This window comes from Rattus norvegicus, chromosome 5 (assembly GCF_036323735.1).
Source record: "Rattus norvegicus strain BN/NHsdMcwi chromosome 5, GRCr8, whole genome shotgun sequence".
Taxonomy (NCBI): Eukaryota; Metazoa; Chordata; class Mammalia; order Rodentia; family Muridae; genus Rattus; species Rattus norvegicus.
The window spans coordinates 92,938,279-92,955,416 of NC_086023.1; the positions used below are offsets into that span (position 1 = coordinate 92,938,279).

General features: G+C 37.8%; 1 protein-coding gene across 4 annotated transcripts in view; it reads left to right on the forward strand.

Moving 5' to 3' along the window:
* Frmd3 (FERM domain containing 3) overlaps nucleotides 1–17,138 on the forward strand; it is a 266,338-nt gene that overhangs the window by 127,290 nt on the left and 121,910 nt on the right. For all 4 annotated transcript variants that reach the window (NM_001415820.1, NM_001415819.1, XM_039109494.2 and 1 more), the window contains 1 exon segment: nucleotides 12,772–12,850. In NM_001415820.1, coding sequence (NP_001402749.1) covers nucleotides 12,772–12,850 — 79 coding nt within the window.

Consider the following 17,138-nt stretch of genomic DNA (forward strand, 5'->3'; position numbering starts at 1 on the left):
CCCCGTTGAAGGAATCAGAGAAAGAACTCGAAGAGCTTGACGGGGCTCGAGACACCATATGTACAACAATGCCAAGCAACCAGAGCTTCCAGGGACTAAGCCACTACCTAAAGACTATACATGGACTGACCCTGGACTCTGACCTCATAGGTAGCAATGAATATCCTAGTAAGAGCACCAGTGGAAGGGGAAGCCCTGGGTCCTGCTAAGACTGAATCCCCAGTGAACTAGACTGTTGGGGGGAGGGCGGCAATGGGGGGACGGTTGGGAGGGGAACACCCATAAGGAAGGGGAGGGGGAGGGGGATGTTTGCCCGGAAACCAAAGAATTATTATTAAGTATTAAATAAATTAAAAAAAAAAAGAAATGCAAGAAAACACAAGTAAACAACTAGAAGCCCTTAAACAGGAAACACAAAAATGCCTGAAAGAATCACGGGAAAACACAACCAAACAGGTGAAGGAATTGAACAAAACCATTCCGGATTTAAAAGTCGAAGTAAATACAATAAAAAAAGCACAAAGGAAGGCAACCCTGGAGATAAAAAAAACCTAAGGGAGAGAAAAGGAGTCATAGATACAAGCATCACCAACAGAGTACAAGAGATAGAAGAGAGAATATCAGGGGCATAAGATACCATAGAAAACATTGAAACAGCAGTTAAAGATAATGTAAAACGCAAAAATGCTCCTAGCCCAAAACATCCAGGAAATCCAGGACACAAGGAGAAGATCAAACCTAAGGATAATAGGTATAGAAGAAAGTGAAGACTCCCAAATAAAAGGGCCAGTAAATATATTCAGCAAAATTACAGAAGAAAACTTTTCTAATCTAAAGAAAGAGATGCCCATAAATATACAAGAAGCTAACAGAACTCCAGAAGAGAAATTCCTCCTGTCACATAATAGTTAAAACACCAAATGCACAAAACAAAGAAAGAATATTAAAAAGCAGTAAGGTAAAAAGGTCAAGTGACATATAAAAGCAGACCTATAAGAATTACACCAGGCTTCTCACCAGAGACTAAGAAAGCTAGAAGATCCTGGACAGATGTCATACAGAACCTAAAAGAACACAAATGACAGCCCAAGTTACTGTTTCCAGCAAAATTTTCAATTAACATAGATGGAGAAACCAAGATATTCCATGACAAAACCATATTTACACAATATCTTCTATAAATCCAGCCCTACAAAGCATAATAGATGGAAAACTCCAACACAAGGAGAGAAACTACACCGTACAGAAAGCAAGAATATAATCTACTTGAAATGAAACCAAAAAAGAGACAAACAAACATAATTCCACCCTTAACAGCAAAAATAACAGGAAGCAACAATCACTATTCCTAAATATCTCTCAATATCACAGACTCAATTCCCCAATAAAAGATATGGACTAGCAGAATAGATATGTAAAGCGGACCCACCATTTTGCTGCATGCAAGGAAACACATCTAAGAGACAAAGACAGACAATACAGAGTAAATGGCTGGAAAACAGATTTCCAAGCAAATGACCCAAAGAAACAAACAGGAGTTGCCATTCTAATATCAAATAAAAGTGACTTTCAACCAAGAGTCATTAAAAAAGATAAGGAAGGACACTTCATATGCTTCAAAGGAAAAATCCACCAAGATGAATTCTCAATCCTAAATATCTATGCTCGAAATGTAAGGGGACCCACATTCATAGAAGAAACTTTAATAAAGCTCAAAGCACACATTGCACCTCACATAATAATAGTAGGAGATTTCAACACTCCAATCTCATCAATGGACAGGTCATGGAAACAGAAATTAAACAGAGATATAGAGAAACTAACAGGTTTTATGAACCAAATGGATTTAACATATATTTATAGAATATTCAATCTTAAACAAAAGAATGTACATTTTTCTCAGCACCTCATGGTACCTTCTCCAAAATTGACCATATAATCGGTCGCAAAACAGGCCTCAACAGATACAGAAAGATAGAAATAATCTTATGCATCCTATCAGATAACCATGGATTAAGAATAATCTTCATAACAACAATAATGACAGAAAGCCCACATATTCACAGAAGTTGAACAATGCTCTACTCAGTGAAAACTTTGTCAAGAAAGAAATAAAGACAGAAATTAAAGACTTCTTACACTTTAATGAAAATGAAGATACAACATTCCCAAACTTATGTGACACAATGAAAGAGGTACTAAGAGGAAAACTCATAGCTCTGAATGCCTGCAAAATGAAACAGGAGAGAGCATATGTCAGCAACTTGACAGCACACCTAAAATCTCTAGAACAAAAAGAAAGAAACCAAAGGGAGTAGAAGGCAGGAAATAATCAAACTCAAGGCAGAAATCAACCAAGTAGCAACAAAAATGATTATACAAAGAATCAAAAGAACCAAAAGCTGGTTCTTTGAGAAAATCAACAAGATAGATAAAACCTTAGCAGACTAACCAGAGGTCACAGAGAGTATATCCAAATTAGCAAAATCAGATATGAATAGGGAGACATAACAATAGATTCTGAGGAAATTCAAAATATCATCAAAACCTAATACAAAAGCCTATATTCAACAAAACTGGAAAATCTGGAGGAAATGGACAATTTCCTAGACAGATACCAGGTACCAAAGTTAAATCAGGAACAAATAAACCATTTAAACAACCCCATAACTCCTAAAGAAATAGAAGCAGTCATTAAACGTCTCCCAACCAAAAAGAGTCCAGGACCAGTGGGATTAGTGCTGAATTCTATCAGACCTTCACAGAAGACCTCATACCAATACTATCCAAACTATTCCACAAAATAGAGAAAGACGGAGCACTACCAAATTCCTTCTGTGAAGCTGCAATTACTCTTATACTGAAAACACACAAAGACCCAACAAAGAAAGAGAACTTCAGACCAAATTCCCTTATGAATATCGACGTAAAAATACTCAATAAAATTCTTGCAAATCGAATCCAAGAACACATCAAAACAATCATCCATCATGATCAAGTAGGCTTCATGCCAGGGATGGAGGAATGGTGTAATATACGGAAATCCATCACCGCAATCCACTGTATAAATAAACTCAAAGATAAGAACCACATGATCATTTCATTAGATGCTGAGAAAGCATTTGACAAAATTCAACACCCCTTCATGATAAAAGTTCGGGAAAAATCAGGAATTCAAGACCCATATCTAAACATAATAAAAGCAATACTCAGCAAACCAGTAGCTAACATCAAACTAAATGGAGAGAAACTTGAAGCAATCCCACTAAAATCAGGGAATAGAAAAGGCTATCCACTCTCTCCCTACTTACTCAGCTTAGTACTTAAAGTCCTAGCCAGAGCAATCAGACAACAAAAGAAGATCAAAGGAATACAAATTTGAAGGGACAAAATCAAAATATCACTATTTGCACATGATATAATCATATACTCAATTGATCCCAAAAGTTCCACCAGAGAACTACTTAACCTGATAAACAACTTCTGCAAAGTGTCTGGGTATAAAATTAACTCAAACAAATCAGTAGCCTTCCACTACTCAAAGGTTAAAGAGGCTGAAAAAGAAATTAGGAAAATGACACCCTTCACAGTAGTCCAAAATAGTATAAAATATCTTGGTGTGACTTTACCCAAGCAAGTGAAAGATATGTATGACATGAACTTCAAATCTTTGAAGAAAGAAATTGAGGGAGATCTCAGAAGATGGAAAGATCTTCCATGCTCATGGATTGGCAGGACTAATATAGTAAAGATGGCCATTTTGCCAAAAGCAATCTACAGATTGAATGCAATCCCCATCAAAATTCCAACTCAATTCTTTATAGAGATAGAAAGAGCAATTTGCAAATTCATTTGGAATAACTAAAAACCCAGGATAATGAAAACTAAACTCAACAATAAAGAACTTCTGGGGTAATCACTATCCTAACTTCAAGCAGTATTACAGAGCAATAGTCATAAAAAAATGCATGCTATTGGTACAGAGACAGGCAGATAGATCAGTAGAACAGAATCGAAGGCTCAGAAATGAAGCCACACACCTATGGTCACTTTACCTTTGACAAAGGAGCTAAAATCATCCAATGGAAGAAAGATAGCATTTTCAACAATTGGTGTTGTTTCCACTGGAGGTCAGCATGTAGAAGAATGCAAATTGATCCATTCTTATCACCATGTACAAAGGTTAAGTCAAAGTGGATCAATGAACCACATCAAACCAGATACATTCAAACTAATAGAAGAAAAAGTGGGGAAGAGTCTTGGACACATGAGCATTGGGAAAATTTCCTGAACAAAATGCCAATGGCTTATGCTCTAAGATCAAGAATCAACAAATGTGACCTCATAATACTGCAAAGCTTCTGTAAGGCAAAACACACTGTCATTAGGTCAAAACAGCAACCAACAGATTTGGAAACGATCTTTACCAACCCTACATCTGATAGGAGGATAATATCCAAAATATACAAAGAACTCAAGAAGTTAGACTCCAGAGAGATAAATAGCCCTATTAAAAAATGGGGTACAGTGCTAAACAAAACATTCTCAGGTGAGGATTATCGAATGGCTGAACAGCACCTAAAGAAATGTTCAACATCCTTAGTCATCAGGGAAATGCAAATCAAAACAACCCTGAGAACCTCACACCAGTCTGAATGGCTAAGGCCAAAAACTCAGGTGACAGCAGATGCTAGGGAGGATGTGGAGAAAGAGGAACACTCATCCGTTTTTGGTGGGATTGCAAACTGGTACAACTACTCTGGAAATCAGTCTGCAGGTTCCTCAGAAAATTAGACATTCCACTACCTCTCCTGGGCATATATCCAAAAGATGCTGCAACATACAACAAAGACACATGCTCCACTATGATCATAGCAGCCTTATTTATAATAGCCAGAAGCTGGAATGAACCCAGATGCCCTTCAACAGAGGAATGGATACAGAAAATGTGGTACATCTACACAATGGAGTACTACTCTGCTATCAAAAAAAATGACTTCATGAAATTCATAGGCAAATTGAGTGAACTAGTAAATATCACCCTGAGTGAGGTAACCCAATCACAGAAAAACACACTTGGTATGCACGCATTGGTAAGTGGATATTAGCCCTGAAACTCAAATTACCCAAGACACAATTCACAGACCACAGGAAGCTTAAGAAGAAGGATGACCAAAATATGGATGTTCCTACTCCTTCTTAAAAGTGGAAAAATATCCATAGCTGGGGATATGGATGCAAATTTAGAGCTGCGATTGAAGGAATGGTCATTCAGAGCCTGCCTCACATGTGGTCCATCTATATACAGCCACCAATACTAGATAAGATTGATGAAGCTAAAAATAATGCATGCTGAAAGCGATAGGATATAGATCACTCCTGAGAGACACATCTAGAGCATGTTCAATGCAGAGGTCAATGCTAGCAGCAAACCACTGAACTGAGAACAGGACCCGCTTGGGGGGGGGGAGTGGTAATTAGAGGAAGTATTGAAAGAGTTGAAGGAGCTTGTAACCCCATAAGAACAACAATGCCAACCAATCAGAGCTTCCAGGGTCTAATCTACTACCAAAAGACTGAACATGGACTGACCCAGGGCTCCAACTGCATATGTAGCAGAGAATAGCTTTGTTGGGGCACCTGTGGAAGGGGAAGCCCTTGGTCCTGCCAAGGTTGGACCCCCAGTGCAGGGGAATATGGAGAGGCAGTAAGGGGAATGTATGGGGGGAATACCCGTATTGGGGAGGGGAGGGGATGGGTGCTTATGGACAGGAAACCGGGAAGGGGAACAACTTTTGAAATATAAGTAAAGAAATATATCTAATAAAAAATTTTAAAAAGGAAATTTCATGTAAAGGAACAAACAGCCTAGTCAATTTAATAAAGGACAATAATTTCTCATAGTCCAAGCATTTTCTAAGCAAAATGTATGCTGTAAAATTCAATTATTCTTAATATGTGTATATAATAAATCTTGTAATTTATCCTCTGTTCTCTACTGATCAGAAAGAAATGATACTCTTCTATTGCAAAAAAAAGAAAATAAATGTAAGTAAAGGTATATATCTAATAAAAATAAAACAATCTTAAAAAAATAAACCACAAAAAGAAAGATTCTACTCTGTGCATTTATAGGTTGCTATGAATATTCTTAATGGATAGATATTTACAGGACCTTGTTTGTTTAGGTGGGCAATTGCATCTTATCAGTTGGGTCAGAGGTTATTGTGTTATGCGTTCTTTCATGTAGCAATTTAAGTTTAAGAGAGTACGTGGGGGCTAGAGATACTAAGCTACCACAGAATTTGGATGTGTGCTTCTGCCAAGATATCTACCAGATAAAAGGCAGCCATGTATGTATATACATATATATATGTATATATATATAAAATTTATATATATATATATATATAAAATTTTACAGCAACAGCTAATGCCCCCTTGTAAATGCCAATAGCCACTAGATCAATCCAAACACTTCTGGGTCAATATTGCTGGCTAACATTGCCCCATCTTTCAAAACAGGAATCAGAAAGTTAGGTGGCTTGCTCAAGGACAGTATTTAAAAGGCGAAGTGTTTATTTTGATGAAAATTAAAGTCTTTGGACATGTTCCAAGCAGTAACTGCCAGATGTCATTTGGCGCCTAGAAAAGATTATGTTCGTCAGTGATACAGCTGGTACGGACAGATATCAGGGCTAAAGTGCTACCTTCTCACCCTAAGCCAGAACTCAAGACACTTTAAAATATAAATGACTCCCCTGGATACGAAAAAAAAAATGTTAAGTATCTATATTTTTCATCTTGTTTTATTTCTCTAGTAAAGTGAATTGCTGAAACTCTATTGTGTCATCTACCTGGGACAAATAATGTTGGTCCAATACTAGTAACATATGATGGGTTACAAAATAATTGAAGAAAATTTAAAAATTGGGCCTTGAAAAGTAACTCCGACTCTTTTTTACCTACTGCCATATGCCATTTTATCTCTGATAAGGGGTCTAGCAAAAATGTATCATCAATATACCATACTAGTTTTTTCTATGTTCACATCCACAAAACAGTAGGGAGATGTCAGAGCATAATAGAGTCTTCTTTGTTTACAACAACAAATATGGAAATAACAAGCCACAACACATACGGAAATAATTAAGATTTACATGTAAAGACTCAGTACAAAGGAATTATCAAGGCCCCAGGTAGCACAGAGACACCATGAAATGGCTTTGTTTGGAGCAGTTACAAATTGATCTTCATAGAAAGATATTTTTAAAAAATATGGGTATTTGTTTTAGAAAAGTCTCAAATCTACTTAGAGCTGGTGTGATAGATCAGTAGTTCAGATCACTTGTTCCACTTGTTGATTTTTCAGAAGACATGGGTTAGTTTCCCAGCACCCACATGCCAACAAAAATAGTATGTAGCTCCAGATTCAGGTCATCTTGTGTCCTCTTCTAACCTCTGCAAGTGCACATACATACATGAAGGCTAAATACTCACATGCATAGAATAAATAAATAGGTTTTAAAAATTAAATAGAGGGTTGGGGATTTAGCTCAGTGGTAGAGCGCTTGCCTAGCAAGTGCAAGGCCCTGGGTTCGGACCCCAGCTCCAAAAAAAGAACCAAAAAAAAAAAAATTAAATAGAGAAAAAACCATAATACTGGGAGCACTGTTTTCTTTTTCTTTTAATTTTATTTAATCTTTTTTTTATACTCCAGATTTTATCCACCTCCCCACCCACCCTCTGCTGTTCCACATCCCATACCTTCTCCCCCATATCCACAAGGATGTTTGCACCCACTCCCAGGCCCCACCCTACCAGACCTCCCCACTCCCTGGGGCATCCAGTCTCTTGAGGGTTAGGTGCATCTTCTCTGACTGAACCCAGACCAAGCAGTCCTCTGCTGTATATATGTTGGGGGCCTCATATCATCTCTTTTATGCTGCCTGGTTGGTGGTTCAGTATCTGAGATCTCGGGGGTCCACGTTAATTGAGACTGCTGATCCTCCTACAGGGTCACCCTTCTCTTCAGCTTCTTCCAGCTTTTCCCTAATTCAACCACAGAGTTCAGCAGCTTCTGTCCATTGGTTAGGTGTAAATATCGGCATTTGACTCTTGATTGGTCTTTTGGATGGCAGTCGTGATAGGCCCTTTTGGGTGATCCTCAATAATAGTATCAGGCCTCAGAGCCTCCCTGTGAGCTGGATCCCACTTTGGGCCTCTTGTTTTACCTCCTTTTTCTCAGGTTCTTCTCCAGTTTTGTCTCTGCATTTCTTTTAGACAGGAACAATTTGGGGTCAGAGTTTTTTACTGTGGGATGGCAGCCCCATTCCTCACTTGATTCCCTATCTTTTTGCCAGAGGTGGGCTCTACAAGATCCTTCTCCCAACTGAAGGGAATTTCATCTAAGGTTCTTCGCTTTGAGTCCTGAGAGTCTCTCACCTCCCAGGTCTCTGGTACATTCTGGAGGCTCCCCCCACCTCCTACCTCCAGAGGTTGCCTGTTTCTATTCTTTCTGCTGACCCTCCGGGTTTGTCTTTTCTTTTCTAAAGAAGCAGCATTCTTATATGACAATGGCAGCTTTTAGGTTAGAGTAAGTGTGATTGAGTGGAAGTGTTCCTCCACTCAGATGTTTACTATGGAGCTATGTAGCTATTTTTACGATCACTGTAGGCTTAGATTTTTCATAGATAATCCTGTTATTTAGGATTCTTAAAGGCTTCAACCTCTCTTTTGGCCCACTGACCAAAGGTAAAGAAGAAAGATGGTTAATAAGACAAGAGAGTGTGGACCTGATAAGAAGTAGTTCTTTGGAGAGATTCCAGTCTTTGTTGTCAGGAAATCAGTAGCATTGGCCTCAAGGTTCCACCAAATTGGCACAAGTCAGCAAAAGTGGCAAGAATTAGCCAGAATACCATGAGAAATTTTTTTGGTGACTTTCTCTTTATGAAGTGAAGATCAGTAAAGACCAGCAAAACTCAGCCAAGACCAACAAAGACCAATGAGCTAGTGAAAACCACTGAGGTGACCAGCAAGGTGTAGTAATGCAAAGGCATACTTTCACATTCTGTGAGATTCTATTTACACATTCTTTCCAAACATCATGCTCTCTCTCAAGCATCTGCTCCAGTAAAACATCCTATCATGTGTCTACTTCAGCAAAACATCCTTTCACAAGATGGCATCCAGAAAAACATTAAAAGACTCTCCGGATCGGGGAGACCCTCACTCAGATCTCAGGATGACGAGACCCCCCAAGAACTCACGTGAGACTGTTCTTGCTGTAATCACCCGAGGTTTATTAATAGGAACCAGTGAGCTGGGGTCAAGACTCATATCCTCCAGTAGAGGAGTTCGACCCCGAGTAGCTGGGAGAAGGGGTATTTAAAGGAAAAAGCCACAACCCAAGGGGGTAGAGATGGCATCACTAGAAAATGTTGAGAATACCAGTGAAAAATCACAAGGAGAAGCTTCCTGTTTCTCAAGATTGTTCTCAAGATTTTAATCTAACTTTTATGGTCAGTGAACAGAGTTGCTGAACCGGCTGGTGTAATTATCAGTTCTATGGTCAGTCAAGTTCCTGGAACAGAGTCACTGAATTGGCTGACTACATTTTTGTCTCTACTCTGTTTGCTAGGGGATCTGAATTTTTCCTGGTCCTTCAACATCACATGACACAACTGAGTCTCCAAAGAAACCTGAAATTTCTACTTAAGATTATTAATTTTGATTTGTGTGTGATATACTTAGTTATGTGATACATCCAACTGTAGAAGATGATAAGTTCAGGTTATAGAAGATTATGGACCTGCTTGTAAAAAAGTAGTTGTGATCGCATTTTCTGCAGTTTGCTTCCAGTCAGATAAATTAGTTTTCTCTATCCTTGAAAATATTTCCCAGTACATATTCGCTCAGCCATTCCACTTTTGGAGTGTATCATGACTTATATAAAATAATACATACCACAAAATATTTTAATTGTAAAAATTTGAAAATAACCTAAATGAAAATTGAAGGCAAATAACTGAGTAAATTTGTATTTACATATAAATATGAGTTTTTACTGCTTATGGGAAGTTGTTTAAATATTATATATACCCTACTAGAGGGAAGGACAAATATAGCTTTACATGATAACAGTAAAAGAAACATGAATAGCTTGATTTAATTTTACAGAATAAATAAAAGATGACTGTACATATAAAATATATGAGAACACACACACATATGTGTGTATATATATATATATATATATATATATATATACAGAGAGAGAGAGAGAGAGAGAGAGAGAGAGAGAAGAGAGGGAGAGAATCATAAAAGCTGTAAAAGAAATGGTTGATAGTGAAAAGAAGTGGCATTTGGTAATTTTTTGGACAGTGAAAGGTCAGGAACCAAGACAAACTGAAGGAAGATGGTAAACCTATCATTTCTGATTATTGGATATCATTTTATTCATATATATATATATATATGTTTCTCTAAATATTTAGAAAACATTAGTAAAAGGTAAATAAGGAAGAAATAGAGAAAAGTATCCTAAGTCTTTGGTTGAGTTGTTCAACTTTAGTAAAAATAATTTTCTGTTAATAAAATGTTTGGATAGAAAAATAGGAAGGGAGAAATTATGTAATTATAACCTCAAAAATGAAATTAAAAATAATACAATGAATGTTTTATAATAAAAATAGTTTCATAATTTAAAAATTTTTTGAAAGAATCAAATCATGATAATGTTCCATGATAAAGTATTTTCTGTTCTAGATATGAAAGGTGAATGACTTCAGGTTTCTTGTATTTTTCTAAGCTGCATTATTGCCAGGTGAAAACTCTATTTTTTCTCTCTTCTTGAGAAAATATACTACCTCTCATGGTATTTATTTGTGTTTATGGTATGTATAGTAAATGTACATGGATGGGTAATATGCATGCTTTTGGATTCCAGAGGAGACCATTGTCTTCATTCATTGTTTTCTACCTTTTGAGTATTGGGGAGTTACACTCACCTTCTAAACTTGAAGTATGTCATTTGGCTATGCTGACTAGCCAGAAACGTCAGGAACCTCCAGTGTCTGCCCATCAGTCCAAGGTTACAGATTTGCCCAGCCATGCTGACTTTTGTGTGCATGCTAGAAACTTGATCACAGGTGCTCTTGCTTTCACAGTAAGTGCTCTTCTCACTGAGTCATCTCTTCAATCTTTCTTTTCTTTAATTAGAATTTGGATCTCACTATGTACTCTCATTCACATAGAACTCTTGATCTCTCTCACATAAAAATAATCTAGTCTTAAACTAATGGTGATTTTCCTGCCTCTATTTCTTGAATATTGGACTTCTGGTGCTTCAAGGGTTTTCTTTCCTTTTTATTTTATTTGTTTTCCATAAGCCCCCATTCCCTCCCCCTCCCCCATACAGGTGTTCCCCCTATATATCCCCCAACTGCCCCCCCCACATTCCCCTGCACTGGGGTCCAACCTTGGCAGGACCAAGGGCTTCCCCTTCCGCTGATGCCCCAACTGGCTATTCTCTGCTACATATGCAGTTGGAGCCCTGGGTCAGTCCATGTAGTCTTTTGGTAGTGGTTTAGTCCCTGGAAGCTCTGGTTGGTTGGCATTGTTGTTCTTATGGGGTTACAAGCTCCTTCAACTCTTTCAGTCATTCCTCTAATTCCACCCCCCACAAGCAGGTCCTGTTCTCAGTTCAGTGATTTGCTGCAAGGGTTTTCTTTCTTAAATATAAGAACATAAGGCCATGTTGATAGCAATGACTTAGAAAATGTGCTGGCATGAAAACAGCATACTAACTCCTGTGTGACTGTAGGTCTGTACTCATTTGTGTGTATGTTCAGGGTTTTTAACATAATAGTGTTGTTCTTATTATGGGTATGTTTTCTATAGACTTATTTTAATGATAATTATTTTTATGGGATGGTCAAAGGACCACTTGCAAGAATTGGTTCTCCACTTTACCATGTTTGTCTCAGGGACTAAACTCAGGTCATCAGATGCAGACTCAAGAGCCTGCTTCTTCACTTGCCAAGCCATCTCACCAGCTCAACTATAAATGCATGGTGATAATTATTTTCCATATGAATGTTCTTTCTATATAATCAGACTTAAAACTGGTGCTTCTTTCTGTGGCACAGATATGATTTACATCGTGAATAGTCCAGATACTGTCAGTTATCTGGTTATGGTTAACCTCTACTGTTCTTGAAAGAAGAATTGAATAATATAACTTCATCTAACCTCATGTATAGATAATAATTTTAAAAACCTATAAGGGTATATATAGCTGACTTCTTAAAAGTGTCAATTTTGTTTAAAGACATCATTTTTTAAAAACACATATATTATGGAAATTTTCTACGTCATATGGTAAAAATTTGTTTATGTATCCAAAACCTGAATGGGGCTTTTGGCAGTTTGGCTTTAACATGAAAACTGGAAGTGTCAGAGGAGAAAATGTTGCTTCTGAGATGTGATCTGGAAAGATGAAAGAGGTAAGATGAGTTGTAATGTAGAATGATGGGCTTCTTCTGCCTTGAGTACTTGTATTATACATTTGCACTGGATATCCTGTTAAACGTTTTCTTTCTTTTTGTCATCATCATGGTATTTTCTTAAACATTCAATTGGCTTCTCCCCTACAACTCCCCTCTCTGCCCTGCTACTTGGTTTTTTTTTTTCATGGCTGACATTCCTGTGTGTGTTTGAGTCTATGAACTTTCGCTGCTTATCTCATGCCTTTTCTTTATGATGTTTCAGCTCATCCACCATACACCATGTGCTTTAGAGTGAAATTCTACCCACATGAACCCTTGAAGATTAAAGAAGAGCTCACAAGGTATTTTTCTTTTTCACATATTTACTCTACCCCTTACATTCAGGCAGAGCCTCTACTATCTTGTAGGCAATACATTCTTATTATGGAGAGCAGAACACCTCCAGGTAGCAGGCTTTCGAGTCAGCATTGTGTTTCTCATATTCTTATTGGCCTTGGGATATTTTATAGACAACCATTGTCATTGAGAAAGTATTATCCCTACAGAAAAGCAATGGTTATGAAAGGCAAGCTCTCTAGAAATTTGATAGTTGAATGCTAACAAAAGTTACTGTCTTTTAGGAAATTACTGTCTTTTAGGTATGGGCAAATGCAAAGAGCATCCTTAGTCTGTCTTTTTGGATCTAAGACTTTCTTAAGGACAAGATTTCTGGACAGAGAGGGCAATTAGGTGTTTTGCTTTCCACTTGCTTAATGACAACTACCATGCAGACTTTCCTTTACTTATACATTCTTCATAGCTCAAATCTGTAAACTCCCTGACTTTTCTTCTCTCTCTCTCTCTCTCTCTCTCTCTCTCTCTCTCTCTCTCTCTCTCTCTCTCCTCCTCCTCCTCCTCCTCCTCCTCCTCCTCCTCCTCCCCCCCCTCTCTCTCTCCTCTCTCTCTCTCTCTCTCTCTCTCTCTCTCTCTCTCTCTCTCTCTCTCTCTCTCTCGGGTTTATATTTAATTAATCTTGGAGTTTTGTTTCCCCGAAAAACCTGGTACATGTTTGCGAAACAGAACTCCAGGTGGCAACCTCCTGAATTGGTAGCTGAAAAAGCTATCATGCACCTAGATCTTCATTAGGCTCTAATTTGGTAACAACCAAATTGTCATGTGTAATTGTAATGGACAATAATCTGCTTAGGTCTGGATCTGACCAAAAGGCAAATACATGTCATTCTGATTGTTGACATGTGGAAGGTGAAGCTCTTAACAGATTTTGTATGTATAAATATATGTATGAATGTATATGAGTGTATATGTGTATGGGTGGGTGTAAAGGTGTGTGCATCTGTGAAATGTAAAGAAAAATAGTTAACAGATATTTTATATAATGGTATTTTTAAATCTTATTTCTTCTCATTGGATAAAATGTATAAACACATCAATTTCACAAGCATATTTATAATATTAGAAAATTATTGCCACTATTGAATTACAAAACATTTTCACCACTCTATTACACACACATACACACACACACACACACACACACACACACACAGTATTTAACCACAGTCATGATCTGTCTCTCTGTAGTAGCCTCTGATTTTAACACAACTCCCTTGAAAGCTCCTTTCTAAGTGCACTTTAATTTTCTAACTTCTTTTTATAATTCCACTAAAAAAGAAAAAATATATCTAAAAATTTCTGGGATAATGTCTACATATGAGGGAAAAATGTGATTTTCTTTCTGGATCAGCTACATCCATTTAGTTGTGAATTTCATAATAGCATATTAATATCCATTGTGTACATATACCATATTTTATTGTCCATTCATCTGTTCATTTATCATAAATATCTAGGCTGTTTCTATTCCTGGTTATTGTGAACAGTGTGGCAATGGACATATTTAAGAAAGTATATCTGTACCACGATTTTCTCCTAAGGCTTTTATTTTTGTAGAAGCATACACATCAAATAAAAAAATAAAATCAAAGAATTTCTCAAAATGAGTTTCATAATTCAGAGAATAAATTTGGAAAAGGTGAAGACGAGTTGATATCTAATGTAATATATATTCTCAATATGGAAGGTCTTATCTAATACAATAAGACCCTGAGATCTTAGCTTACTTTGCATAATTATAAAATAAACTCATTTTCATTGTTCTTTGAAGTTGGATGCATGTTCAAAATGTTTAGGATTTGAATTAGAAACAGAAACTGGTGAGATTTCAGGCTATACACACAACAAAATGTGTATCCTGTTCTGCTGTCCCTCTTCTGCAGAGTCAAAGGGGAAGGCTGTCATCAGAGAAATGTGCCTGTTGACATTTCTGTAATATTGCAAGTAAATGAAAGACAGTAGGAGGAGAAAATCATTGCTTTTAGGGTTTGAAGGTTCCTTGGAGCTTTCTGTTTATTTGAATTTTAAAGAACCTTTTCTCAGAATATTGCAGATACATTCTTTTGTTTGTTTGTTTGTTTTTTATCTTTATTAACTGGAGTATTTCTTATTTACATTCCGATTGTTATTCCATTTCCGGGTTTCCAGGCCAACATCACCCTAACTCCTCCCCCCCCTCCCCTTCTCTATGGGTGTTCCCTTCCCGATCCTCCCCCTATTACCTTGATCCACCCAACAATCACATTCACTGGGGGTTCAGTCTTGGCAGGACCAAGGACGCCCCTTCAACTGGTGCTCTTACTAGGCTATTCATTTTACCTATGAGGTTGGAGCCCAGGGTCAGTCCATGTATACTCTTTGGGTAGTGGCTTGGTCCCTGGAAGCTCTAGTTGCTTGGCATTGTTGTTCATATGGGGTCTCAAGCCCCTTCAAGCTCTTCCAGTCCTTTCTCTGATTCCTTCAATGGGGGTCCCGTTCCCAGTTCAGTGGTTTGCTGCTGCCATTGGCCTATGTTTTTGCTGTATTCTGGCTGTGTCTCTCAGGAGAGATCTACATCTGGTTCCTGTCAGCCAGCACTTCTTTGCTTCATCCATTTGTCTAATTGGGTGGCTGTATATGTATGGGCCACATGTGGGGCAGGCTCTGAATGGGTGTTCCTTCTGCTTCTGTTTTAAACTTTGCCTCCCTATTCCCTGCCAAGGGTATTCTTGTTCCCCTTTTAAAGAAGGAGTGAAGCATTCGCATTTCGGTCATCCCTCTTGAGTTTCATGTGTTCTGTGCATCTAGGGCAATTCAAGCATTTGGGCTAATATCTACTTATCAATGAGTGCATACCATGTGTGTTTTTCTGTGATTGGGTTACCTCATTCAGTATGATATTTTCCAGTTCCATCCATTTGCCTATGAATTTCATAAAGTCATTGTTTTTGATAGCTGAGTAATATTCCATTGTGTAGATGTACCACATTTTCTGTATCCATTCCTCTGTTGAAGGGCATCTGGATTCTTTCCAGCTTCTGGCTATTATAAATAAGGCTGCTATGAACATAGTGGAGCTTGTGTCTTTGTTATATGTTGGGGCATCTTTTGGGTATATGCCCAAGAGAGGTATAGCTGGATCCTCAGGCAGTTCAATGTCCAATTTTCTGAGGAACCTCCAGACTGATTTCCAGAATGTTTGTACCAGTCTGCAATCCCACCAACAATGGAGGAGTGTTCCTCTTTCTCCACATCCTCGCCAGCATTTGCTGTCACTTGAGTTTTTAATCTTAGCCATTCTCACTGGTATGAGGTGAAATCTCAGGGTTGTTTTGATTTGCACTCCCCTTATGACTAAAGGTGTTGAACATTTCTTTAGGTGTTTCTCAGCCATTCGGCATTCCTCAGCTATGAATTCTTTGTTTAGCTCTGAACCCCATTTTTAGTAGGGTTATTTGTCTCCCTGCGGTCTAAATTCTTGAGTTCTTTGTATATTTTGGATATAAGCCCTCTATCAGTTGTAGGATTGATAAAGAAAGATCTTTTCCTAATCTCTTGGTTGCCATTTTGTCCTAACCACAGTGTCCTTTGCCTTACAGAAACTTTGCTGTTTTATGAGATCCCATTTGTCAATTCTTGATCTTAGAGCATAAGCCATTGGTGTTTTGTTCAGGAACTTTTCTCCAGTGCCCATGTGTTTGAGATGCTTCCCCACTTTTTCTTCTATTAGTTTGAGTGTATCTGGTTTGATGTGGAGGTCCTTGATCCATTTGGACTTAAGCTTTGTACAAGGTGATAAGAATGGATTGATCTGCATTCTTCTACATGCTGGCCTCCAGTTGAACCAGCACCATTTGCTGAAAAGGCTATCATTTTTCATAGCATGGTTTTGGCCCCTTTGTCAAAAATCAAGTGTCCATAGGTGTGTGGGTTCATTTCTGGGTCTTCAATTCTATTCCACTTGTCTATCTGTCTTTCTCTGTACCAATATCATGCAGTTTTTATCACTATTGCTCTGTAATACTGCTTGAGTTCAGGGATAGTGATTCCCCCAGAACTCCTTTTATTGTTGAGGATAGTTTTAGCTATCCTGGGTTTTTTGTTATTCCAGATGAATTTGCAAATTGTTCTGTCTAACTCTCTGAAGAATTGGATTGGTATTTTGATGAGGATTGCATTGAATCTTTAGATTGCTTTTGGTAAAATGGCCATTTTTAATATGTTAATCCTGCCAATCCATGAGCATGGGAGATCTTT